Below are 24,017 nucleotides of genomic sequence, written 5' to 3' on the forward strand. Positions count from 1 at the left end.
CATCTGCAGCAAGGCTGAGAGATTTTGGCAGATCAGTGACGCTATCCCGAATTCAAACGTTAATTGTTAGTGAAGATCGTTTCGTCAGCCCACATGCCCTTCATCGGATCGACGGGGTCGATGCCAAGCTCCTGGGCGGGGACCATGGCTGCATGATTGTGGCCAAGCCCAGACATTTTGACATCCATGATGGGAACAGGCCGAACTGCTAGTCTATGCTTCTAGAAGGTGGTCCCCCAGCACTGCCTCCAGATGCTCTGCTGCCATCTCCTCGGAATTCGCGAGATGCCTATTGGGGAGTTAGTTTGTGGCTATGGGAGGTCTTTTTGCCCGACAAGAGGGGCAAGGCAGTCACTTGACCATCTCGCTTCTGCAAGACGGGCATTCTTTTTGACAGCAGTAGAGGCAGCCCACGCAGCAGGCCAGAACCTTGAGGGAGGTCATCCATTGGAGTAAACCTGCTACACTGGCTTGCATCCTGCAAGGTGACCGACCTTACACGTGTTGGTTGTTATGCGGAACAGGCACTGCAGTGCAGAGTAAGAACTTACTGTGCTGCTGTGCTGCTGTGCTTCCTCTTGCTGCGGCCACCTCTATTGCAATTGTCATGTCCATCTCCAAAAGCCAAGATGAGGCAGCCGGCCGGCCAGCCCTACGACGGCAAGGCAACCAGATCCCGGGCAACAAACGCCTCTCCAAACCCCAAAAAGATCAACTCCTTCAGCCACCAAGCCCAACATGGCGGTGTTTGGCGTTTGTTACTGCAGGGATTTGCAAGTCAGCCTAGAAAAAGCCTTGTCGCACGAGCCATAGCAACAACCAATCACAAGCCCAGGATGATGCACTCGCTGCATTTTCCCTGCAAGCTTAATACCAACAAGCTTGTCTTGTGCCACAAAAACGGAACCCATGCAATTTCATCACAAGGCAACCGGGGTCTTTTCGAAAGGCAGCCAGGGCCTGGAAGAAATCGAAAGCACAGAAACAAACTGAACCAATGGCATGTGTGTTATGACAGCCAACAGAAGCCAGGTCCATTTCCACGGGTCAACACGCTGAATGCGAGCGACATGTCCTGCAAGAAATGAGCGTCTCTACGCCACAGGCGGCCGCTTCGTTAGTGTGCTTTTTTCTCACTGTTGCACTGCCAGAAACGACCCGACGCCGACTTTAGCTCGCTCCCTGTGGTCCGAGAGTGTAAAAAAGAGGTCATTTGGAGATTAGCTTTGTTTTTGTGAGAAATTGGATGCCTTTCAGCTCATTCAGCCACCAGATGCCTAGACCTCTCTCCCTTTTAAAAAGAAGCCATCGTGCATATTTTCTTGAAACAAAGAACTTGACCCTGCTCTTCCCATCATCATTACACGAGCACTCAACAGCGATCAATTCCTGTTCCATCAGAGCATCAAAACGCACAGCTCCGTGACCTCATAGCCACAGCTCGACCCTGCTGCTAGTGGTCGATCACAACCCTTACCGACTCCACGACATCATCACTGTTTTATCGCCTCTCGCTCTGAGATCATCTCACGGTCCGATCATCCAAAGGCACACTTGCACACCACCCACACCGTCTAGGGCACCCCAGCACTTTGCTTTGTGCCTTAGTGGAACAAAGGGTCCCGGCCCGTCAGCAACGCACCTAGCGTCACATCAAACGACCCTTCCCATATTAAAAGGGCCTGCAACCTCCCCCGAAACTCCAGAACCTGCTATCGGCAAATCTAGAATCAACATCAGCTACTGTTTCGCGTTTCTTTGTTACACGCGCTTCTTGCATTGATTCTTGCGACATCACGCGCACCTTTACCTACCTACCCATCCTTCGTCCTACAAAGACCTATTCGCAATGAGATTCGACTTGGCTTTCCTGTACCTCACCCTGGTCACATCAGCGGCCGCATCCGTCATTGACCCGCCCCGTCGCATCAAGCGCATCGAGTCCGAACCCAGCGCCAACGAGCACGAGCTGTTCAAGCGTCGTGGCGGAGGCGGCGGCGGAGGACGCGGTGGTGGTGGCGGTAGCAGCAGCTCTGGTGGAAGCCGAGGTGGAAGCAGCAGCTCCGGCGGAAGCTCAAGCTCCGGCGGCAGTCGATCCGGATCAAGCTCAGGAGGTAGTAGCAGCAGTGGCAGTGGCAGCAGTCGCTCTGGAGGTTCGAGCTCTGGAAGCGGAAGCAGCCGTTCAGGAAGTTCTAGAAGCTCATATCGTTCAGGTTCAAGCAGCAGCGTTAAGAACAACGGCGGATCGTGAGTACCCCCAAACATCCTTTGTCCAATCCTCACTAACCCTTCACCTGCAGCTCCCGAACTTCGAATGTAGGCGGTGCCTCCCGAGGCGGCTCCGGCCCCCAGCCCAACTTCGCCGGCGGTCGATACTACCCCGGCGGTGCCGTCGCTCCCTACCGATCCGGAAACCGAAGCCCCGGCGCCGGCATCCTCCCCTTCGTCCTGGTAGGCAGCGCCCTCGCCTTCTGGCCCGGCGTCTGGCTGTATGGCGCATACATGTACCCCTACACCCACCAGTACCACTTCCACAACGACACGAGCGACGAGGATGAAGTCCGCGACGTTATTTGCGGATGCGGCCGATACGAGGTTTGCGGATGCGACGACAACAACGATACCGCCTACTATGACCAGCTCATCGGCAACGGCAGCTGGGAGGCTCTCAACAAGTCCATCGTCACCGTCGCCGAGTACAAGGGAAACATCACCATCCTCATCAACGGAACCCTCCCCAACGGCACCACCGTCCCCGAGCAGGACAGTCCCGCAGGCCTTGGCATGAGGGGCATGATCGAGGCCCTCGGCTACTGGCCCGCCGTGGCCGCAGTCGCTGCGACCGTCTTCCTCGTCTAGTTTCCGTCTACTCCTTTCTACGTACATATTCTGTCTTTTCTGATTTAATGACCTGTTCACGACTTCTTGGGATGGCTGGAAACAAAGCCAGCCAGGATTGATGGATTGTTATGTTCTACGGCGTTGGGATGATGGCGTTGATGAGGATGGGTTTAGAGGCTATCCTCACATCTTCTGCTGGCGTTTTTACCTAGAACGGCGGCTCAGTGCTACAAAATTACCAAGGCCTTGTCGAATTTGCATTGAATACAACTACCTATTTCTGATGAAGTGTGGTTACAAACTCAAGTGTGACATTTCCAACATCACCGACATACAGACTCATGCACAATCGCAGGCTGTGTATCACAACACGGCGCAGACATAATGGCTGTCATTTACATCAGCTCGGCCAATTCCCGACTCATTTACACCCGAGCCGACTTCAATTTCCTCGCGGCGTATTCCCCTTCGAGCACAAGGTTGTAAATCCCCCAAGGCATAATACTAACCGCCCACCATCTCCAAGTCACAACTTAATCAATGCAAATCACCGGTCTAGAACCAAGGCACACTGGCTTTGACACTCGTATGGTGCCACGGACTCCCCAACCAGGATACGCAACGGGGCAGACAGCAATACGCCAGGGATCAACAGATGCTGAGGTCACATTTTCCGATACGCTCTCTCGCATGGCTTGAGACCCAAACAGGAACTGGCCGAAGGACTGCGCCCACTGCGTCATATGAGGTCTTGCTCGGTTACAGACGCCCGAACTATTGAAGAAATGGATGTACGGGCCGCTTCAAGATGAGAATTGACAATATTGATTGCATCTCCGTAAGTTGGCGGTGAGGCCTCATGCTTTGAGGGAGAGGCTTTGGTCGGTGGAGGATTCGTCCGCTTACAACGGAGCTAAGCCATGTCAGCGCTGGAGACAACACATCCTGGTGTCTAGTCCAGATCTGACTTCATTATGCGATATGCCTGGCTGGCGGACCATGGAACCATTAACGGTTGTCCAAGTGTAAGTCATTTGGTTGAACAACCTCCATCATACCTCATGCCCCGGGCCTGAAACATTTTTCTACATCAGATAAGGATGAATAGAACTGCATTACAAAACCTAGGATACGGCCAGATATTTCGTTTGCTCAGGAAAGTCAAGGCGTTTGTGCTTCCAACTGCGGTTTTCTGGTTTGAGTGTTAGGTGAGCCCTTCGTTTGGACGAAAGCTTTCATGCACCGAAGCCACCCCGAGGTGTGATTAAGCATGTCACTGTCTCAATATGAGAATTGACCTTGTCCGCCAACAGAAAAGTAGTGACTTCCAATACTCTCTCACTGTTGGCATGGCCGCTACCCGGTACCCAGCATGGGAGGGTTGAGGTATTCAAATGATGGGAACGGAGGGATAGCCTGTAAGCACGGGTTGAAATCGGATAATATATTAACATTGGGAGAATCTAAAAGTGCGATTGATTGCCTAGGAGAATCGCTATTGTGAGGCGCGATTGTTTAATTCATTGCAACGAGGAATTAGACTTGTGAATGGCACGATCGGAACTTGAACCAGAGGGCAATTGAAGGATCAAGGCAATGAGGGAATCCATTCAAGAATGGTCTAATGGTTCAAGAGCACATAAATTACCTTGCATGATTTCATCCTTGACCCTATTGAGTGTTGAATGTTTACCTAGGTACGGTAGCCTAACCTCAGCCAGCATTGCTCAGAGTCATGAGCACGACCGTGAATCATGCCCCTCTGTGTATATAACAATCCTCATCTCCCCTTTCGAAAACCAACAACCAACTTGTATCATTTTGTGAATGCGTCCTGAACCAGTCCACAAACCTGGATCGGGTTGATACTATCATCATCCGGGTTCTTTGACGACATCACAGACCCTTGCAACAATCCCCTGCGTGTCGCGTCAATCGTCAGCGGCCTAGAAAGGGAAATTTCCACCAAGAGCACCAATAGCGTGCAGCCAAAAATAGCCCGTTTTGTACCGAGCTTTGCAGAGAACAATACCGAGGTGAGTTGATTGATGCTCCTATTGTCCCTGTTTTGGTGTTGAAGACGAGAAACGCCACTTCTAATTGCGGCCCCGCCGTGCACGGACCATTCTCCCCCCTTCCATCCTGTCGCGAATTCTATTGGCTGACTCAGCATTCAGGCCCTCGTTCATCTCGCCCCAGCTCCAACCGTGATCGTGAACAACGTGAACCACCGAACTCAAATCAACGACTTTTCGCACGAAAACGACATTCCTACGCGCCGCCCACCGTCGATCGATCAGCGCGCCAGCATAAGTTTCGCGCGAGAAGCATGGTATAAGCGCCGCCATCTTGCTGCGGCTTCCACGCTGTCGAGAGGGGAGATTGCGACGCCGCGACCATGGCTGCCGATACCGAGTTCTCGTCATTTGATGAGAGTGCCTGGAAGGCCCAGAATGCTGCCGACGACCGAGAGATTGCGAAGCTGCTCGAGCAGAGCCAGGAGGGCGGTAATGGCGGCCTCAAGCTCGACGATACACCCTTCGATCAAACCGGCAAGGCCGAGGACGCCGAGGACTTTGAGGACATCAGCGACGATGATCTACCAGAGGAGGAGGAGCCAAGCGCTGGCGTTTCCATGGAGATGCCCGGTCTGACAGATGATGGCGGAACTAGTAATGATGCCGACGACCTGTTTGGCGAAGGACCATCCTCACCCGATCCGATTCTCGGCCCTTCCTCCCCCGCGCCTCACGTTCGCGATGCAGACACTGGTGACGATACTCAGCCTATGGATGCTGGTCTCAGCTTCCCAGGCATCAACTTCGACCCCGAACCCCATCTCAACGGCGCGAACCAAGACCCCGACATCCCTGCCCCGGCCGAAACCGTTGAAGATCTCCTCAAGGCTACCTGGCCTGCTTTCAAGAAGGGACATATTCTGACCTGGAGTGAACTCCTTCCGGCCAAGAAGGCTACATGGAAGGAGAAGAAGCCTGTCAAGAAGCCGAAGCCTCTTGTCACCAGCAAACTCACATTGGATCTCGCCCCCGACCAGGAAAAGCTCTTCCGCATCCCCGGCACTGCAACCATTACTCGTAAGGCGAAGCAGAATGAAGAAAGGGGCCTCGTGGTGTGTGGTCAAGACGATGCGAACCGAGCCGACGATACTGTGCAATTCGACCTTGACCAAGAATCCGACTCGGAAACCGTTGCCGGCTTTACCCTCCGCGACATCGAACTTGCCTGCGAGGACTGGAGTGTCCACATTAACACTGTGGAGGCGAATTTTAAGGCGAAGCAAGTCGCCGAGCAGGAACAGCAGCAAGCACGGAAACGCGCATTTGAGGAGCAGGATGATGAGTGGGATGCCGAATTTTTGATGGACCTTGGAGATGATGCGCCACAACGTCCCAAGAAGCGCAAGACCGTCCAGCTTGGCCTGCCTGAGATTCCCCGATACTCGGCTCCATCGTTTGACAACTTTGAAGACACAACGCGCCGAGGCGCTAAGCGCGTTCATCTCGACATGGGCGACCCTTATCTCCTTCTCGACACCCAAGACCTCCAGAGAAGCGCAAAGCGACCACGCCAAGACAACAAACTCAAGCGCATGGCCAATGGCAATCTCGGCCGCGATGTCTCCCAGCGATTCAACATTTCCAACGACGAGGCATACGAGGCGCTCAAGGAGAACCACCAAAGCAAGGTCCGCGCAACTCTCGGCAACATCTCTGTCGAACACAGTATGCCTGCCATCAAGCTGTTGTGGCCTTACTACAAGGTTAAGCTCAGTGGTACGACTGATGAGTATCATCGCCCTCGCTTCAGGTACAAGAAGTTTGCTGGCCATACCATCAAATTTGACAAGCCCAACCACCACAAGCGAAAGCAGATGAAGGGCAAGGCACACGAAGTCTTTTTGAAGTCCAAGGACCTGAGCATCAACGACAACTCCGTCGCCGTTCTTTACGAATACTGCGAACAACGCCCCCGAGTTCTTAGCAACTTTGGCATGGGTAACCGTCTCATCAACTATTATCGACGAAAGGACAACAATGATGACGAACAGCTGCCCAAGCAAGAACTCGGCGAGTACCGCATGCTTCTTCCTGAAGATCGATCACCATTCTCCCTCTTCGGCACTGTTGACGCTGGTGAGACAGTTCCCACCTTGCACAACGAAATGTATCGCGCTCCCGTTTTCAAGCACAACCCCCGAGGCAGCGATTTTCTCGTTGTTCGCAGCACCACTGGAGAGCACGGGTCCAAATGGTTCCTGCACAAGATTGACCATCTCTACGTCGTTGGCCAACAATTCCCTTCGGTGGAGGTTCCGGGACCTCACAGTCGCAAGGTTACGAATGCTTCCAAGAACCGGATGAAGATGCTGGCTTTCCGTATGATTAGGCATAGCGATACGGACAATTGCCAGCTGTCTGACATCACTAAACACATCGCCGAGTCAACCGATACTCAGAACCGTCAAAAGCTCAAGGAATTCCTTCAGTATGACCGAGAGAGTGGTGAAAAGGGCATGTGGCGTCTGAAGCCTGGAGAGATTCTACCAGATGAGAGCGCGATCCGGTCCATGATCAAGCCTGAGGAGGTTTGTTTGCTTGATGCAATGCAACTCGGCATCAAGGAGCTGGAAGATGCCGGCTACGACCCTCGAAACGCTACTATCGAGGACGATGTTCAGATGCAAGACGCAGACGGAGACGATGAAGATGCTGATGAGGATGGTAGCAGAGTGGCCAAGGGCACGAAGAAACAGCCAGAGAAGCAAGAAGAGACCCTCGCCGACAAGATGGCGCCTTGGAAGACGACAAAAGCCTTTATCGATGCATGCGCTCAAAAGGCCATGCTGCAACTCCACGGCGAAGGCGACCCGACAGGCCATGGTCTCGGTTTCAGTTTCATTCGTACGTCTATGAAGGGTGGTTATATCGAAGCCGTCCAAGGACCCCTTGCCACGTCGGCAGATGCCATGGAACGGGAGAAGCGAGCAAACGGTGGGCACGCTTACAACGTCAAGAAGCAGCAGGCCATGTATGAGGAGGGCATCCGTGAGATCTGGGAGAAGCAGAAGGCGACACTCTCAGATGCTCAGGAACATGACGACAAAGATGTTGCAGTGACAGAAGATGAGGATGACAGATTTAACGTGCAGTCTGCGATGACCCCAGCGCAGTTCGACGACGGTACCAGCCAAATTAGTGGTTTGACTTCATCCAGCCGACACCCACGACGCGCAATCCGCATTACACGAGACGTCCGGATGCCCGATGGCACCATCCAACAGCGAACCGAAGTTGTTCACGATCCGGTTGTGATTTCGCAATATATGAAGCGACGAACTGAGGCGGACCTTGAAATGAGAGAGTACGTGCCCACACCCATTTTCAACAACGCAATCCAGAGAAGGCCATGCAGGGGACACTTGTCGACCAAGCCAAAACGATCATACGGAGTCGGCATCCCTGGCTCGCAGAGGGATATTGTTGGACTTTCGTTTCGTGCAGCGGCTTACGTATATCTTTCAACAGCATCTACAGTTCAAGGCCTACGGGCAATGCCGACCATGACCGTCTTGCAGGCATTAGGTATGTTGTTCTGGCAGTGAAGAGGGAGCGGTCTCACTAACCATGATTAGAATCAAGAAGGAACTTGAGCGACTCGAGAAGAACAAGGCCCGACGACAAGCTCGAGAGCAGCAGAAGGAGCTGCACCAGAAAGCCAGCGCTGGTGATGCCGCATCACCGAGCGTTAATGGGGATAAGATCCCCACTGGAACAACTCGCAAGTGTGCCAATTGTGGCCAGGTCGGTCACATCAAGACCAATAAGAAGTATGACTCCCCCAATTACACCCCCAGTTTCATCCCCTTCCCCATCGCCGTTTGATGGGTGGGGATCTTCCCATCGAGCCAAGTCCAAGCGCAAGCCTCGCCTCCAGATCTTGATGGAAAAGTGCGATCGGGAGGCAAGCAGAACCGCGGAGTTGAAGGCCCGACGAGACAAGCTCGCTGCCCGCCAACAAGAAAAGATCGACAAAGCCGCGAAGAAGCAGGAAGAGCTGGAGCGTCGAAAAGCCGAAGCCAAGCGGCTACAAGAGGAGAGAACAGCGCAAAAAAAGCTCAAAGAAGAGCTACAACGACAGGCCCGAGAGCAGAAAGCTCGGGCACAGCAACTGGATCGTGACCGGCGGGAGCTAAAACGCATCCAACGGGAACGGGCGATGCCCAGATGGCGATCTGGGACAGGCTGGCGCTGACTCGGCTCGACTCTGGCGACAACCTGCGACATCTTGACTGCATTTCTCATTTCTTTTGTATTTGAGACATCTTCGCAAAACCTTTTACTAACTTGTGGCTCAAGGTTATGTCCTCTGCTCAACGGTACGATGAAGGCGGACAACGGTGCTGCCGAGCATGGAGGCTTTGGTAACTACAACGCCCCAACGGGCACTGCTGGGTCACCAAGTTAGCACCGCTTTGCTTTGCCGGCCACAATTGGCCCAATTCTCGAGCGAACAGAGATAAAGATGACGCACGAACGTCCTGGTTGGTCTTTGTAAGCAACGCGACTGCGACAACGAGCGAAATGACTGGACCGACAAGAGTCAGATGTTGAGAGTGAGAAACGAGTCACTCGGTGGAGGTGCTCAGGGAGAGACATGCAGTCCTCAAAATTTTTGGGTTACTCGGACGGAGGGTATGGAAGGGTACGGGTTTTTCATTTCTTTTTGCGAAAAGCACATCAAGGCATCGAGATTGCCGACTGCGATGGTTTACTGCATTTACTGGAGTTGGGGATACGATACTTGCTGCTCGAGAGGAAAAGGGCCATGAGGGAAGGCCAGGCAGGACAGGCCTTACAAGCGGACTATGAGACTGTGATTGCGGTCGTCAATTAAAACTTTTAATATCTTGCAATGCTGTTCTCTGGGCCTTAAACCTGTGTGTCCGAGTTGAGCCGGAAGCTGATCATTGACTGGGGGAGGGGACTGACAGCACCTCGGAGCGTTGATAGCACTGTCTACAAGCCCTTCGGTTGAGAGGTTGGAGAAAGAGGCTGTGCCCCCAAAGTGAAGTGAGGTGATGTGAGAATCTCGATGCGGTGAAGACGCAAACAGCCAACAAGTTGGTGGTGCAAAGGCATCTGCATCGATCCTCGGACCTCTCAGCATCGAGAAGTCTCTCCTGTCAAGCGTAGCCCACCAAATTAGCCCCGTTGCGTCTCCACAGAAAAGCTGGTGAAAACGGGCTAATTGGTCTGGAAAGTTGGTCGGGTCTTGCATGACCTGGAACCCGCGTGAGGCTGCCATGCATAATTGTATTTTTAGAAGCGCACCGGACCCGGTTTGGATGGGACATGAGATCCCATTGCGTGCGGCACTGCACTCACTCGGCCGGGGAGGCGGGAGTTGAATGAGAGAACGTGGACGTGAGAGGTTGGGATTGGGCTTGGGGGCTTGGGAAGGAGGCTGAGCAGCTTCTGCGGCGGGGTGTCTATCTGATAGCTGATTATCATGAAGTAGCAAGTCATTGACTTTTTTACTCTCTAGGATCATGTGTTCCGGGGAGAGGATTAAGTGATGGAGTCAGAAACGCAGAAACACAACAAAAGCTGCGAACCTTGAGAGAGAGTGCGTGCATCAGAAACCGAATTAGCAAACACACGGCACGGCACGGGAACGGTATCCCCGGATAAACAGGAAAGAAGCCAAGCTACAGAAGAGCGCGCATGGTGAATACGAAAGTCGATGCAGCAGAGAAGGGTGGGAGGGAGGCTCAGCTGTCGTGGGGCAGTTTAGTTGTCCGTTTTGAAACATAGACAGCAAAGTGATCAGCAGGAACGGGCAGGTTTTAGGGTATGCAGGGTGAATCGTCACGGGGCGCGCCGTCAAAGTTGTGTGTGCTGTGCTGTCAATCCCGTCGTTGGTGATGATGGACGACGCCCTAGCTCGGAGAGGTGATAGCGTCGGTTAGAGGGGAAGTGCCAGGAATTGGCCCTCGCTCTCGGAACGTTTTTTGCGCTTGGAAGCTTGAATTTCCAAGTGCGCGTTTCAGATCTGAACTCATTTGCAATGCCCATATCAGATGCATGACAAGAGGTTCACGCATCATGTTGTCGACGGAATACGAGCATACAAAGATGCATGCTCTGCTGAAACCCCATCTATCCCCCAACTCGCCTGCAGAAAGACAGCACCAGAGTGACGCAACCAGGCACCAAGAACCGTCGGTTCCAGGGACACTCCCTGTCGTAGTTTGCGTTGTCACAGCGCGCGCCAAGAGAAACATCCCGGTGGCTAGGCGGAGCAGCTCGATTCTGCGCAGAATGAAACGTGGTACGGCTCATCAAGATGAAGAGAGGAGGTCCAAGATGTGTGATGAGGTTGGTGGCTGGGACAGCCGACGGCCCTGAAGGTTGACGCCCGTTTCTAGGGGATCACATCACCCCTGCCAGACAAGAAGAGTCCTAGGGCACCCGGACCCCTTCTACAGTGCCGTGAATCTCCACCCGGATCCCAAACCGCGTCCACATCCACCCCGTCGGTGAGGTCCGTCCACTCACGTCCGCCTTAGCTAAGCAGGCATCATTTTTTTTCCCGCCTTCCATGCTGCCTTCTTTTTTCTCCCATCATCCCGCGGCCCCCCGAGTGAACACGATCCGTCTATTATTAGAAGCCATCCCAACCACATCCACAAACGCCAGATTCAGCCCCATCGAAACGTCTATCGATCCTCGACCGCTGTCGACAAGGCCTTTACCGCAGCGGGTGCGTCGCTTGTCTGTCGCATTGTCCCTGGTCGAATCGTCGCATTCTGGCGCATCGCATCGCCTCCAAGGGAAGCGAGAGCGCACTCTGTTCACTTCTGAAGCTGTCCCCTCTCTCTGACTCTCTTCGCGTCGCGCTGCGCACTTGCGACAACCATCCTCTGTCGCTCCCCATCGCACATATTGTCCCTGTGAACTTGCTCCCAGATACAAAGAGATTATCGCGAATCGCATGCCGTCGTCATCAATCAACGCTCTCCCACGGACCCTTCTCCATCCCCTCAGAGCTAAAAAAGGTACCCAGCCGAGCTTGGCTCTGTCGACACAGATACCGCCCACGCGCTACTGCACAGGTACCCCATCACCAGTTCGCGCCCACTAAGCTACAAAGGTCGCAACGGCCTCGGGGTCCTCATTTATCGGCTATTCCCATCCCCTTCGTTCACATTTCCCTTCCCAAATCCTCCCGCTCCACACTTTCTTCTCTTATCCGTCCTTCAACTCTCGACGGCCATTTCACAGCCGCCTCCGTCATCTCACCAGCGTCTTTTCTCTCTCTACATCTCTCTTCGGTTCACTTTCTGTCACCTTTTCTCTCCATCTTCTTCGTGGCATTTCGTTCGTTCCGAAGCATTCTTCGATACCCTTCCTGCTCGACGCCATAACGACCCTTTATTCTCGCTTACCACCACCCACTTGACCTTGGCCCGACTCGATTCGACTCTGGTGGCACGACTTTTTGAGCTTCAACTCCCCGACTTCTCTTATTCACGATCATCGACGCGCCATCGTCACGTATTGCGATCGACTCGACGGCTCTGGCGCTACTGACGACCATCACGCCGCGTTCCTCCGCCACCAACGTTCGATCGCCCCGCGTGGAAACGCGATCCATTTCCCTCCAGCTCAGACACACAACTGATCAAGATGGGACGAAGAAAGATTGAAATCAAAGCGATCAAGGATGACAGGAATCGCTCTGTGTAAGTTTTCCCAGATTCTTGCACCACTGGCGCAGGAATCCGATCCGAGGTGCCCCTCGAAGCTTGCGACTGACTGTCGCGAACAGCACCTTCCTGAAGCGAAAGGGCGGCCTTTTCAAGAAGGCACACGAGCTCTCCGTCCTGTGCTCCGTCGATGTCGCCGTATTCATTTTTGGCAATAATAAGAAGCTCTACGAATATTCATCTTCAGATATGCGACAGCTCATCACACGATACCAATATGTGAGTGTCTCCCCGCCCGTAGGCGCATATGATACAGCATCAGCATCTGCGGTCGCAACCTCGGCGCGTCATGGCATGCTAACTGGACTACAGCATGGCGGTCCCAACGAACACAAAGGCCCATCCGATTTCAACGGCGGTAACGACGAGGAGGAGGAAGAGGAGGGCGATGGCACTCCTCCCCACGCGCCCGAAGGTGTCGAGAACCAGATGATGCCTCCCCATTTTCACGGCCAGGCCCAGCCCCCGTTCCCCCAGATCCGACACCACACGCCTTCAGCATCGCCGCCCATTGGCAACGGCCCTTTCCAAGGACACCCGGGCCATCCTATTCAGCGCACGCATACCCCACAGCCTTCGATCGGCTCACGGCCGGGATCTCGAAATGACATCCGCCGGATGGGCCCCGCCATGGTCTCTCAACCTCCGCCTCCTACCGGACCTCCGCATGCCGGGATTAGCTATATGCCTACGCCTCCCATCTACAACCCTCCTCATCCCTCTGGTTTGATGCCCCAGCAGGGGCCTACCCCTCAGTATGCCACCTACCACCCACAGCCAAGTCCAATGCCGCAGCACAGTCCCTACATGGACGACCGAAGATCCCCCATGCCATCGCCTATGCCTCCTGCCTACTCGTCGCAACCGCCTTCGCAAGGGCTCCAGGCTCCGGCGCGTCCAACCCCGTCTCCTCAGCCAAACCACCAGCAACTGCCACCGAACCCTATACCGCAAATCTCGCCGCCTCCACCTCAGCCGCAGCAGGTCGAGCGTCGTCTGCAGGACCCTCCACCACCTCCTCCCGTGGAACCCAAGACGGAATCCCAAGAACGCCCTCAGCCGCCCCTGCTCAACACGGATACAGCCATCAAGAAACTGCCCCAGCGGAAATCTCACAGCATCTTTACGCCCATTGAGGAGAACCGTTCTATTCTGTCCCAGCATCTTGCCTCTTTCGCAAATGAGCCCATGAAATCGGAATCAGCGGCTGCAGCAGCGGCAGCTAATGCGGCCAGTGCCGCCAATCGGTCGCAGTCGGTAGATGTGGGTGCGCTCAACCGAGTGGGTGACACCTCAAAATCGCCTCACTTGCCACAGCGCGCCAGCACACAAGCTGATGACAAGTCCCGAACTGTCTCATTGTCATCAATACCAGAGACCACATTGACGCCGCCCTCACGGTCCAACAGCGTCAAGGTTGGCGGTGGTCCCGGCGGAGCGCGGCCTAGGGGGCCCCGTTTGACGGTGCAGATTCCCGATGGCGGTTCAGAGGCTGGTGGCAGCGCGCGCACAGCTGACTCTAATTCACCACGGAATCCTACTGAGAGCACAACGCAGGCGCCTCAACGCCACAACTCTCAGTCATCGCTCGTCTTACCGCCTCCATCACCTTCTGCCCAAACATTGCTGTCAGCCGGCGCCACCGGGCCACCAAATCCCTTTGCTCGGCCGCCGCCTCAGCAGAACGTGAACGGAGACACTCCAGTATCAGCACTACCGTCTCGATTCCTGACAAATGAGTTGTTGCCAAGCCCAAGTAGTTTCTACCCAGATTGGAACTTCAGGGGAGGCGACAGCAATACGCTTCCCAGCCCGCTCAACTTTGCTACTCCTGTAGTCGGATCAGGGCCCAGCTTCCTAAGAGATGACAACTTGAATTCCAGCATCAATAGCAACTCGAATAACGCTACATCCACCTCCAACGGCACCTACAATTCGAGTTTGCATGTCAATACAAGCAATTCAACGGCAACGAAGCGTAAAACGCCCGAGTTGGGTGCCACAGCCCAGAGTGAGGCAGAGGAGTCGACGGACCCTAAAAGGCTCAAGGTTGAGTGATTTCGACTACTTGACTCTTGATTCTTGCCCGATTCTTCACCATTCAAAAGTTCTTATTGATGTATTCCACGATCAACGACATAATGGGCTGGACTCTGCGTGTCATTCATGATAGCGTGGACCATGCATTTAATCTCGTTATGAGTATCATGCCAACATTCCCGGCCTTTTTCTTACTTTTCGCATCATCCATCAGATGCATCGCCGTCCTTTTCTTACTTGCGGCACTTTTTTCTTGACACATTGGGAGGCGTTCTTCACAGACGGGTAACCTTTCAAGTTCACTTCTTGACATTTTCAATTCTTTTTATACCTTTGGGTTTGTAGCCCTGACTTTGTCTCTGGGGTTTTCTGCTGGACGGTAGGCTTGGGGCGGACAATGGTTACAACTTTATGTTATGAGAGACGTGGGAATCACCACTCTAAGGGTTCGACAATGGTGTTTTTGTTGTTTTATTCCTTTTTCTGACCGGGTTTCTTTTGATCTGGAGTTCATAGATGATACCGGCGACGTGAACACGTTTATCAAGTCAATTCTATATACTGGGTGAACAAGACTGAGATAGTGATTGAAAGCAGTGTAGTGTCTAGCAAATCATGTGCGCAAAATCATCAAGTGTCATTATTCGTGTATCCTGTTGCCTTCGAGTGCGAAAAGTTAGGCGTAGTTCAATACTCCCTTGAGAATCCACTACTCGTCGTTAGTATGTTCATCACCAGCATCGACATGTGCAACTTACCAGTTCTCCATTACCGACCTGGCCGACCACATGCTCAACCTCGATCTCATCCGGCATAACCACCCTCTTGCCATCCTTCTCAACCCACCAAACCTCCTTACCCCCAACAGTCTTGACCTTGTCATTCTCCCCCCACGGGCTCTCCGGCACAAGATGCGCCTCCACAAACTTCCTCATATTCGTCCGCGCGCGATCCTGCCCCTTGTCACCCTCATACGCATCCGCCCCCAGCGCAGCGTAATCCCCCGGCTGCTCCCATGGCTTCCGCGGGAGCGCGTCCACAGCCGAGTTGAGCGGCGCAAGAACAGTAGTATTTGTCCCAAGGTCGGAGAGCCGCTCTTCAGTCGCAGGATCCATCCGCGCAAACGAAGAAAACGATGTCAGCGAGCGCTGAGTGCCCAGGATGTCGGCCAGGGCGATCGAGGGCTGGTTGAGCGGCGCTGCGGGCATGACGGGCAGGTGCAGACGGTGAAGGTCGGGTTTGACGTCGCCGAGAGGGACTTGGGAGGATGTGGAGAGGGTGAGGAGGGTTGATAACGCGAGGAGAGGTTTCATGGTGATGGTTGGACTTTGGTGATGGTTGCTGCGGGTGGTACGTCATGATGCGGGTTGGGAAGGAGCGGGATTTGAGGAGGGGGTAACGTGACTAATCACGGGACGTGGAATTTACACCTGACCATCCCTTCAACCCAAGGAACTCTTCTGTTCTCGATGAGGTGAAATATGGTCAGCTTTCATAATTGCCATACTGTTTAGCCATGCCTATGGTAGTCAAGTAGAACCAGCCTGGTAGCTTTATTGATGTGAGCTCTCTTCTTGGTTTGAGTCGCCCACCCTGTAGGCAGTCATGGAGAAGGTCTGGCTCTTTTCTATTTGAAACACCAAAGTCCAATAGGGGCTATCAATGCATATTTGACTTTTCCGCTTCTGAGCTAAGTCAGCAGGGGTTGTGAAAATGAGAAAGTGGACTGCAAGGCTGCAAGGTTGACGAGTGTCACTATCACGAGAAGAAAGACTTGTTGTGCACGTAGAAACTGAGGAAGACGGAAAAGGTGAGTGCTTTGGCAAATAGTGATCCATACGCTAGCATCTCTGTCAATTTATGTCCTCGGGCTTAGTAGAACTGTATTGCTTGAATACGTTTGAGTTCCTCACTGTGTTGACCAGTCCAAGTAACTCAAGACATCCTAGACAAGTTCTGTCGATAATCCGGTTCTATACTCTGGTCACAAATTTTAAACCCCGCCATATTATGGGACTCTTCGTCACTTGGCGAGGTTTGGCTAGTGTAATCGGCGATTGTGTTATTTGTTGACCATGTTGCTGCTGTAGCCCGAGCAAGAGGGCACAGGGGCGCTTGACAAGAGGGAGGCCTGAACGGGTCCCGTGGTGATGGAGGAATAGCCAATAGAATAACACGATTTGTTCAAACTCCTATAGTGGCATCTGGGTAGGAAGGGGCTAAGCTTCCGTCCATTGTCGGGTAGTTGTTAACTGAGGTTGATGTGGCTAGAGCATTCCGTATCAACTAGGAGAGCAGATGGCCTTTTTCATAACTCAACATCGTCACCATACGTCAGAGTGTGCTACGAAGACCGATTCTTTTGGCCAAGTCTCTCCAGCGAAGAAAATCTCATCATATCCACCCAAGTTCCGCACTCGGGAACACCGTTAGTTGTATAGGACAACAGTATTATAACGCCCTGTTCTCTAAATCATCACCGAGTGTTTTAACTCCTTTTTGGCTACCGTTAAGAGTGATTGGGCTCAGTGATGGCACTCCATTAGTCCATTGTCGGGTGTTCAACATAAAGTTCAAGGCGTCTTAGCCAGAAACCAGCACGATAAGGAAAGACTGCCTGATCAAGAAAGCAAAGGAGTGACGAGGCGTCTCAAACGGGCAACCGTCTGCTTTAAAGCAGGTCCCATTCAGCTCTTTTGGGCTTCAGGGCAGTGGCTCTGGGGAACAAGTTGTTGCTGAGGTTGAAACTGGACTGTCTAGGGTAGCCAACTACGAGCTGGATGCTGCAAATGTCCTCATGATGGTGATGGCAAGGATCAAGCAACGGCCTCATTACAACATCACCCCCCTGGCTTGTCCATCCATTTCACTCATTCGATTCTCCTTGAACAAACCTGCTCGCTTCCCTGACTCGGCACACCAAGTGAAGTCCCGTCTCAGACACGTGAAAGTGACAGCTGAGTCAGCATCCCCAGACTTGGCACTCTGCGGAGAGGAGGCAATCAGCTCACGGCAACGGAGGTAAGCGATGGCAATCTGGACAAACGGACGACCTCAGTGGCGGAGGCTCAGTCTCATTTCCGGGGTCAGATGATGCACGTGCAGAATCTGGGGAAAGTCAACTGTCTCGCTTGGTGCCCCAGACGGCGGAAGAGCACTTTCACGTGCTTTTTTGAACCTTCGACGTGCAAAGTTTCAAGGGCCAGATGATCAACTTGTCGCAAGCCTCACCATGCTACCTTACTCGTGGGCGTGGGAATGGCGGCGGCTCGAAAGGCCTTCCATCCAGGCGTAACGAATGAGAAGACGATCCAACAACGTCAGGAACAAACGGGATGAGGACCCTAATGCACCGAAGGGCTGAATGGGTCATGGGCGTCATGGATAAGCGTTGATCGAGGCTTGGGGACGAGTTCCAACGACTCATGTGCCTCTTGTTGGAGAGCCATTGGCATGTGAAAGTCGAGTGAAAGCGCGGAGAATGGTCAGCAACTTGAGTCCTTCGGGTTTGCGGCTGGACTGTAGTCATGTGACCAGTTGGAGCAAGTCCTCCAGTGCGGACCGTTGCGGTCCGGTCACATGGCCGAGGCCTCGGTGACAAGTCCGGGGCTTGTGGGGTTTGGGGGAGGCGACCATCATTGGCCAAAGTTTTTGGATGTCAGTCGAGAGAAGATGGAGAGCTGCATGAGGAGATGAACGTGGAGAGACTCTTTTCACATGCTTTGACGTGGAAATTGGAGAGTAGAAGAGATGAACTTACCATGGTCGACAACAACACACACCACGTGCAACTCTCACAATCAACCTCGTCTCACTTCAAACAGCTCCCCCAAGCTCGGGAATGAGAACAGCGAGCTGGGCCTCCAAACCAGGGATATCCTTAGCTCCCCCCACAATTTCCAATCCCCCATCTCCTTCTCCTCGTCGCCAAAAGCGGGGACCTCGGCATACCGCACGCGAGAGAGAGCGGACCGTGTGGCCAGTCAGGGGAGTCGAGGGTCGCAGCGAACAGCGGAGGAAGAGGTCATCGGTGGGTTGCCCGGCGCAGAACGGTGGCCGGAGAGAGGGAGTACGGCCTTTCGGCGTAGCTTGCGGCGAGAGGATCGGAGGGAAAGAGAGAAGGTTGGTGATCCAGTCGGAGAGCTTGTATTTGTATTCTCCGTAGTCTTGACCCTTTAATGGTTCAACCTCCTCCAACCAACCTGTTCTTGCGTGCATCACATCCTATCCCATCCAATTCAAGGTGAGTTTCGAGATCCTCCAACTTGGCTGTTCCCCCAAAATTGGGTAGTGGCGGGGTCGGATACTGGCGGACCTGAGACGCTAGAGCTCCAGCGGGCAGAACATCCGCTTCCGGGGACCAAGCCTGGGCTGCTGAGAAAACGCCGGCAGCTGATTTGCGACTCCCCGCAAACGAACGTTACGGAGACGGCCCATCCTGGGGATGTCTTTCTTTGCGCCGTGACATCAGGCTTTGCTACAGAAGTTCATGAGGAGGACATTGGCTAACGTGTTTGTCCTTTGTCAAGAACAGGGTATAGATACTTGTGCTGTCTTCAAAGCACACGCTTCTCTAGGGTCTCCGACGTAACTGTACCTCTGGTATAACCTTCGAACCTTGAACAGCCCAGCCCAGGCCCACTCCTGGTCGTTGACGCAGTTTCCCCATAAACCCAAGGGTGGTCCGCGCCTTCCAGGTGTTTACCGCTGTCGCAGTTGCCAGGCCGGTGTCTGTCGCGCGCACACGCTCACACTCACACTCGTACCTTCCCCCATCCCTCGACCTCGGCTCGCTCACTTCGCCTCCTCGGCCTTGTTGGCGTCGCACCCCATTCCGGCAGAGACTTAAGACTCGACCTTGATCCTCTCGTCCAAACTTTGACTTCTTTTTTACTTCTCCATCCTCACCCTTCCTTTTCCTCTTGCTTGACGTGCGACTGCTTTGTTGCTTTCATCCCTATTCCCCATCACGTCATCACCGACATCCTCATCCCCCATCACCACCACATACACACACAACAATGGCTCCTAGAGTAATTGTCGTGGGCGGCGGCCGTAAGTTCTTGCGCATTGTCCTGAGTCGCCATTCGCGACTCTGATAGTTCCCTGGCTAACTTGATTCTCAGTTTCTGGTCTGTCTGCTGCGCACACCATTTACCTGGCTGGCGGCAACGTCGTTGTCCTTGACAAGCAGAGTAAGTCGCTTTCACATGATCTCACACTGCAGGCTCTTGGCGCATTCTGCGCGCCTTGACCTGGACTATTCCCTCCACCACTTGGCACTTGCGCTCGCTCCCGTGTGACCTCTGCTGACATGTGCTTCCCCGCGCAGGCTTCTTCGGCGGCAACTCTACCAAGGCTACTTCCGGTATCAACGGTGCCCTCACCCGGACACAGGTCGAGGCCGGTATTCCCGACAGCGTCAAGCAGTTCTACGATGATACCCTCAAGTCAGCCCGTGACAAGGCCCGTCCCGACCTGATCAAGGTCCTCACCTACAAGTCCGCCGCTGCCGTCGAGTGGCTTCAGGATGAGTTCAACCTCGACCTCACCCTCGTCTCTCGTCTGGGGTAAGTTCAATTCCCATGCGCTGCCATTTGAGAGTTGGATCTGACAATTGTTACAGTGGTCACTCCCAGCCCCGAACCCACCGAGGACACGATGCCAAGTTCCCCGGTATGGCCATCACCTACGCCCTCATGCAGCGCCTCGAGGAGCTTGCCGAGAACGAGCCCGAGCGTGTCCAGATCATCAAGAAGGCCCGTGTCACCGAGCTGAACAAGGAGGGCAACCACGTCACTGGTGTCAAGTACGAGCATGATGGCGAGATCATCTCCATTGACGGCCCCGTCGTCCTTGCTACCGGTGGTTATGCTGCCGATTTCTCCGATTCCTCCCTGCTGAAGAAGCACCGCCCCGATACCTATGGCCTTGCCACCACCAACGGCACACACGCTACTGGTGACGGTCAGAAGATGGTCATGGCCATTGGCGGTAACGGTATCGACATGGACAAGGTCCAGGTCCACCCCACTGGTCTCGTTGACCCCAAGGACCCTGGCTCCAAGTGGAAGTTCCTTGCCGCTGAGGCTCTCCGTGGTGAGGGTGGTCTGCTCCTGAACGCCGACGGTGACCGATTCTGCGATGAGCTCGGCCACCGTGACTACGTCTCTGGCAAGATGTGGGAGGAGAAGGACAAGAACAAGTTCCCCATCCGACTTGTGCTCAACTCCAAGGCCTCCAAGGTCCTTGACTTCCACACCCGCCACTACTCTGGCCGTGGCCTCATGAAGAAGATGACCGGCAAGGAGCTCGCCAAGGAGATTGGCTGCACCCCTGACCACCTCCAGAAGACCTTCAAGACCTACAACTCCATTGCCGATGGCAAGCAGAAGGACCCCTGGGGTAAGAGGTTCTTCCACAACCTGCCCCTCGACATTGATGACGACTTCCACGTTGCCGTCATGGAGCCCGTTCTGCACTTCACCATGGGTGGTATCGAGATCAATGACAAGGCCGAGGTCCTGAACCAGGACAAGCAGCCCTTCGAGGGTCTCTACGCCTGTGGTGAGCTGGCTGGTGGTGTCCACGGTGCCAACCGTCTGGGTGGCTCGTCTCTTCTCGGCTGTGTCGTGTACGGCCGTGTCGCTGGTGACACTGCTAGCAACTACCTCTTCCGAAAGGCTCTCCAGGGCAGTGCCGGCGCCGCTCAGCGTGTCGGCCAGATCTCGCTGCACCTTGACCCTTCGGTCCCCAACCAGGTCACAGTCTCGTGGGGCGCTGGCGGTGCTGCTCCTTCCGGCTCCGGTGCACCCTCGGCAATCGCCGAGCAGGCTACGGCTGCTGCCGGCCCCGCTCCCGTCAAGGAGGATGGTGCCAAGGCATCTAAGCCCAACGACCCCAAGTCGTTCAAGGTCCCTGAGAAGGAGTTCACTATGGAGGAGATTGCCAAGCACAACACCAAGGAGAGCGTGTGGGTTGTTGTCAAGGGAGTCGTGATGGACCTCAGCGACTGGCTCGAGGAGCACCCCGGCGGCGTCCAGGCTATCCTGAACTTTATGGGTCGCGATGCCACCGAGGAGTTTGAGATGCTGCACGACGACGAGGTGATCCCCAAGTACGCTCCTCAGCAGGTGATTGGCCGCGTCAAGGGCCAGGACGTGACTCTGGAGCCTTGAGAGAGAGGTGATTACCCTGTGTAACTATGGTGACGCGGCAAGCAGCCGTAATGACTTGAGTTCTGTGCGAGAGTCTGTAGCTCATGCTGAAAAGGGGCTATGGCATTAGGCGTCAAGGATTTTGTATTGATATGGCGGGATTCATGCAGATTTGTTGCAATCTACTTTGATACTATTTATGAAGACACCATTTAGATTTGAACACTTGGTCTCGTGCACGTGGTGATGGTGACTTGGCAATGTGAATGAAGGAGTCGTTCGTGGCTGGGCGCATACCTTTTCGATGCTTTGGCTTGGTGTCACGAGTGGAACAATCGGGGAGATGTATAATTACATGTCGGGCTATGGGAGAGTGGCTTTGACGTGGACAAGGCGGAGCTGTATGTGGTACGAGTTACAGACGGTAGGACATTACGGACGGTAGGACAGGAGGAAGTTATGGGGCTTCCAGAAGTAAAGAGATGATGGAGGATGATAGTCTGAAGGGGAGTGGATTGCCTTGAGCTTTGTCCTCGGCAAGCAATGAGTTGTCTATTGATCGCATCATCTCATCTCGGCACGGTGCACTATGATGAGGGCTGTGGATGCGCCTGTGTCACTTCAGCCGGCGTCTCCTGGACCCTGAGCTGCAAGCGTGTCAATTGTGTTCTGATGATCGAGATGGCGTCGAGTCTTTATCAAAAGTGTTTCAACCTGTTGCAAAGCATGGGTGGCAGGGTCGATCCGTTGATGGTTTCTTCTGGGCTTGTCATTTATCTGACTGTACAAGAGACGGTGATGGCCTTGCCCACCATGAGAGTTACTAAGAGCACGGCAAGAAGGAAAACGACGAGGGGAAAAAAGACGGAGGGATATGTCTGGAGCACAGTGACCTTCATGGCTGGGAACCATTGACATCTAGTGCGTACTATGGCAAAACGCGGCTGGAGTTGAGGGAGCAAAAGAAAGCGCGCGACGAGGAGCCGGACTCGATCGATCCAAGCTCGCAAGATTGCGGGCATCGCCATTGACGACAGCTTGACGGGCTCGGTCCTCGATGTGATAGCTGACGATGCCGCAATATGCGTGCCTCGGTTAGTTATTACAGCAAAAGAGTCTAATTTGTGGTTGCGTATAACCCTTAATCCTATGGCCACTATTGCAATTCATTCCATGCCCTTGGGATGACGAGTTGATGTGGTTCTTGGACGAGGCGGGAATAGCCCTGCAAATACGGTTGGGCTGAGAGTCTCGAACTGGGGAGAAGCTGTGAGACATGTGTGTCTTGGTGCTAAACCGCCCGGTGGAGGAGGAATGCGCGGGTGAAGGAGGTTCGGTATATTGCCGTGGCTATCATGGTCTGATGTGTTAGTCTAGAGTTTTGGGCTTCAAGGCTATTGTTGACACGGGGGCATGGCATGAATGGCTACGTCAAGACGCATGAAAGCTAAAAAAGACAAGAAGACAAAGAAGAAAGGAAACGAGCAAAAAAGCAACATGAGACAGAACCAACAGTCACAAGAGAGGCAGGGTCTCAGTTGGCGTGTTGTTGTGGGCTGCTCTTGATGCCCACCTTGCCGGGTCGGGATCTTGAAGTCCCGTTTCCTCCGTTCGTTAGCTGTCAAGTTTCCTCGAAACCAACGGCACACTCAAAGTAACTGTACACTCAGTAAAGACAACCCTGGCTTGATGCACCCCGCAAATGCGGTTTTGGAATAGGTAGGTAGCTGCTCGCACTGTGAGGCCTTCCGGTTTTGGGAACTCTGTCTGCCCCCAGCCAAGGAAAAACGCAGCGCGCCCTTCGTTTTGTCGCATGACAGAACAACTGATTCCTTCGAACGGGACAAAGTTCCTGTTCGTTTTTGGTAGTGAATGATTTATGAGTTATGCCAAGGCCCTTTTTAATGACATGGATCCTCGTGATATTTCTCTTTGACAGCCAACATCTTTGTGGAGTCTCCAACGTGCCCTTGGAAATGGGGTTTTCCCAAGGAGCGTACCATGACATCCATTTTTTTCGGGTCCCGAGCGCGCAAACAGTAGGCCAGAGCGTATTGCGTAAAGTGATGCGCTGCTCACTAAGCGGGCTCACTCTCAGCTCATGTCTCTTTTGATGAAATGGCCTGAGTGGCTTTTGACGATGGCTTTGGCAAAGGCAAAGTGGCCTTTGAAGCTAGTCCAGGTCTTGT

The 24,017-nt window shown here is 53.7% G+C and overlaps 5 protein-coding genes across 5 annotated transcripts; 4 read left to right on the forward strand and 1 right to left on the reverse strand.

The window, feature by feature from the left end:
- Positions 1-1,849: 1,849 nt before the first annotated feature.
- On the forward strand, positions 1,850-2,859 carry NCS57_00171300 (uncharacterized protein; the record flags this gene model as incomplete). The annotated part of the gene is made up of 2 exons (XM_053051768.1): positions 1,850-2,247; positions 2,301-2,859. 2 exons carry the CDS (start codon positions 1,850-1,852, stop codon positions 2,857-2,859), a joined length of 957 nt encoding a protein of 318 aa, XP_052920283.1.
- A 2,380-nt stretch (positions 2,860-5,239) lies between these two features.
- Positions 5,240-9,327, forward strand: NCS57_00171400 (Transcription initiation factor TFIID, subunit TAF1; the record flags this gene model as incomplete). The annotated part of the gene is made up of 4 exons (XM_053051769.1): positions 5,240-8,223; positions 8,388-8,444; positions 8,495-8,689; positions 9,219-9,327. The coding sequence occupies 4 exons, from the start codon at positions 5,240-5,242 to the stop codon at positions 9,325-9,327; spliced, it is 3,345 nt and encodes a 1,114-aa protein (XP_052920284.1).
- Positions 9,328-12,551: 3,224 nt separating this feature from the next.
- NCS57_00171500 (MADS-box domain-containing protein) lies at positions 12,552-14,689 on the forward strand (the record flags this gene model as incomplete). Its single annotated transcript, XM_053051770.1, has 3 exons — positions 12,552-12,607; positions 12,694-12,850; positions 12,944-14,689. The coding sequence occupies 3 exons, from the start codon at positions 12,552-12,554 to the stop codon at positions 14,687-14,689; spliced, it is 1,959 nt and encodes a 652-aa protein (XP_052920285.1).
- A 658-nt stretch (positions 14,690-15,347) lies between these two features.
- Positions 15,348-15,984, reverse strand: NCS57_00171600 (FAS1 domain-containing protein; the record flags this gene model as incomplete). The annotated part of the gene is made up of 2 exons (XM_053051771.1): positions 15,348-15,380; positions 15,430-15,984. The coding sequence occupies 2 exons, from the start codon at positions 15,982-15,984 to the stop codon at positions 15,348-15,350; spliced, it is 588 nt and encodes a 195-aa protein (XP_052920286.1).
- Positions 15,985-19,692: 3,708 nt separating this feature from the next.
- NCS57_00171700 (uncharacterized protein) lies at positions 19,693-21,849 on the forward strand (the record flags this gene model as incomplete). The annotated part of the gene is made up of 4 exons (XM_053051772.1): positions 19,693-19,726; positions 19,798-19,866; positions 20,004-20,241; positions 20,298-21,849. 4 exons carry the CDS (start codon positions 19,693-19,695, stop codon positions 21,847-21,849), a joined length of 1,893 nt encoding a protein of 630 aa, XP_052920287.1.
- Positions 21,850-24,017: the final 2,168 nt, after the last annotated feature.

This window comes from Fusarium keratoplasticum, chromosome 1 (genome assembly GCF_025433545.1).
Source record: "Fusarium keratoplasticum isolate Fu6.1 chromosome 1, whole genome shotgun sequence".
Taxonomy (NCBI): Eukaryota; Fungi; Ascomycota; class Sordariomycetes; order Hypocreales; family Nectriaceae; genus Fusarium; species Fusarium keratoplasticum.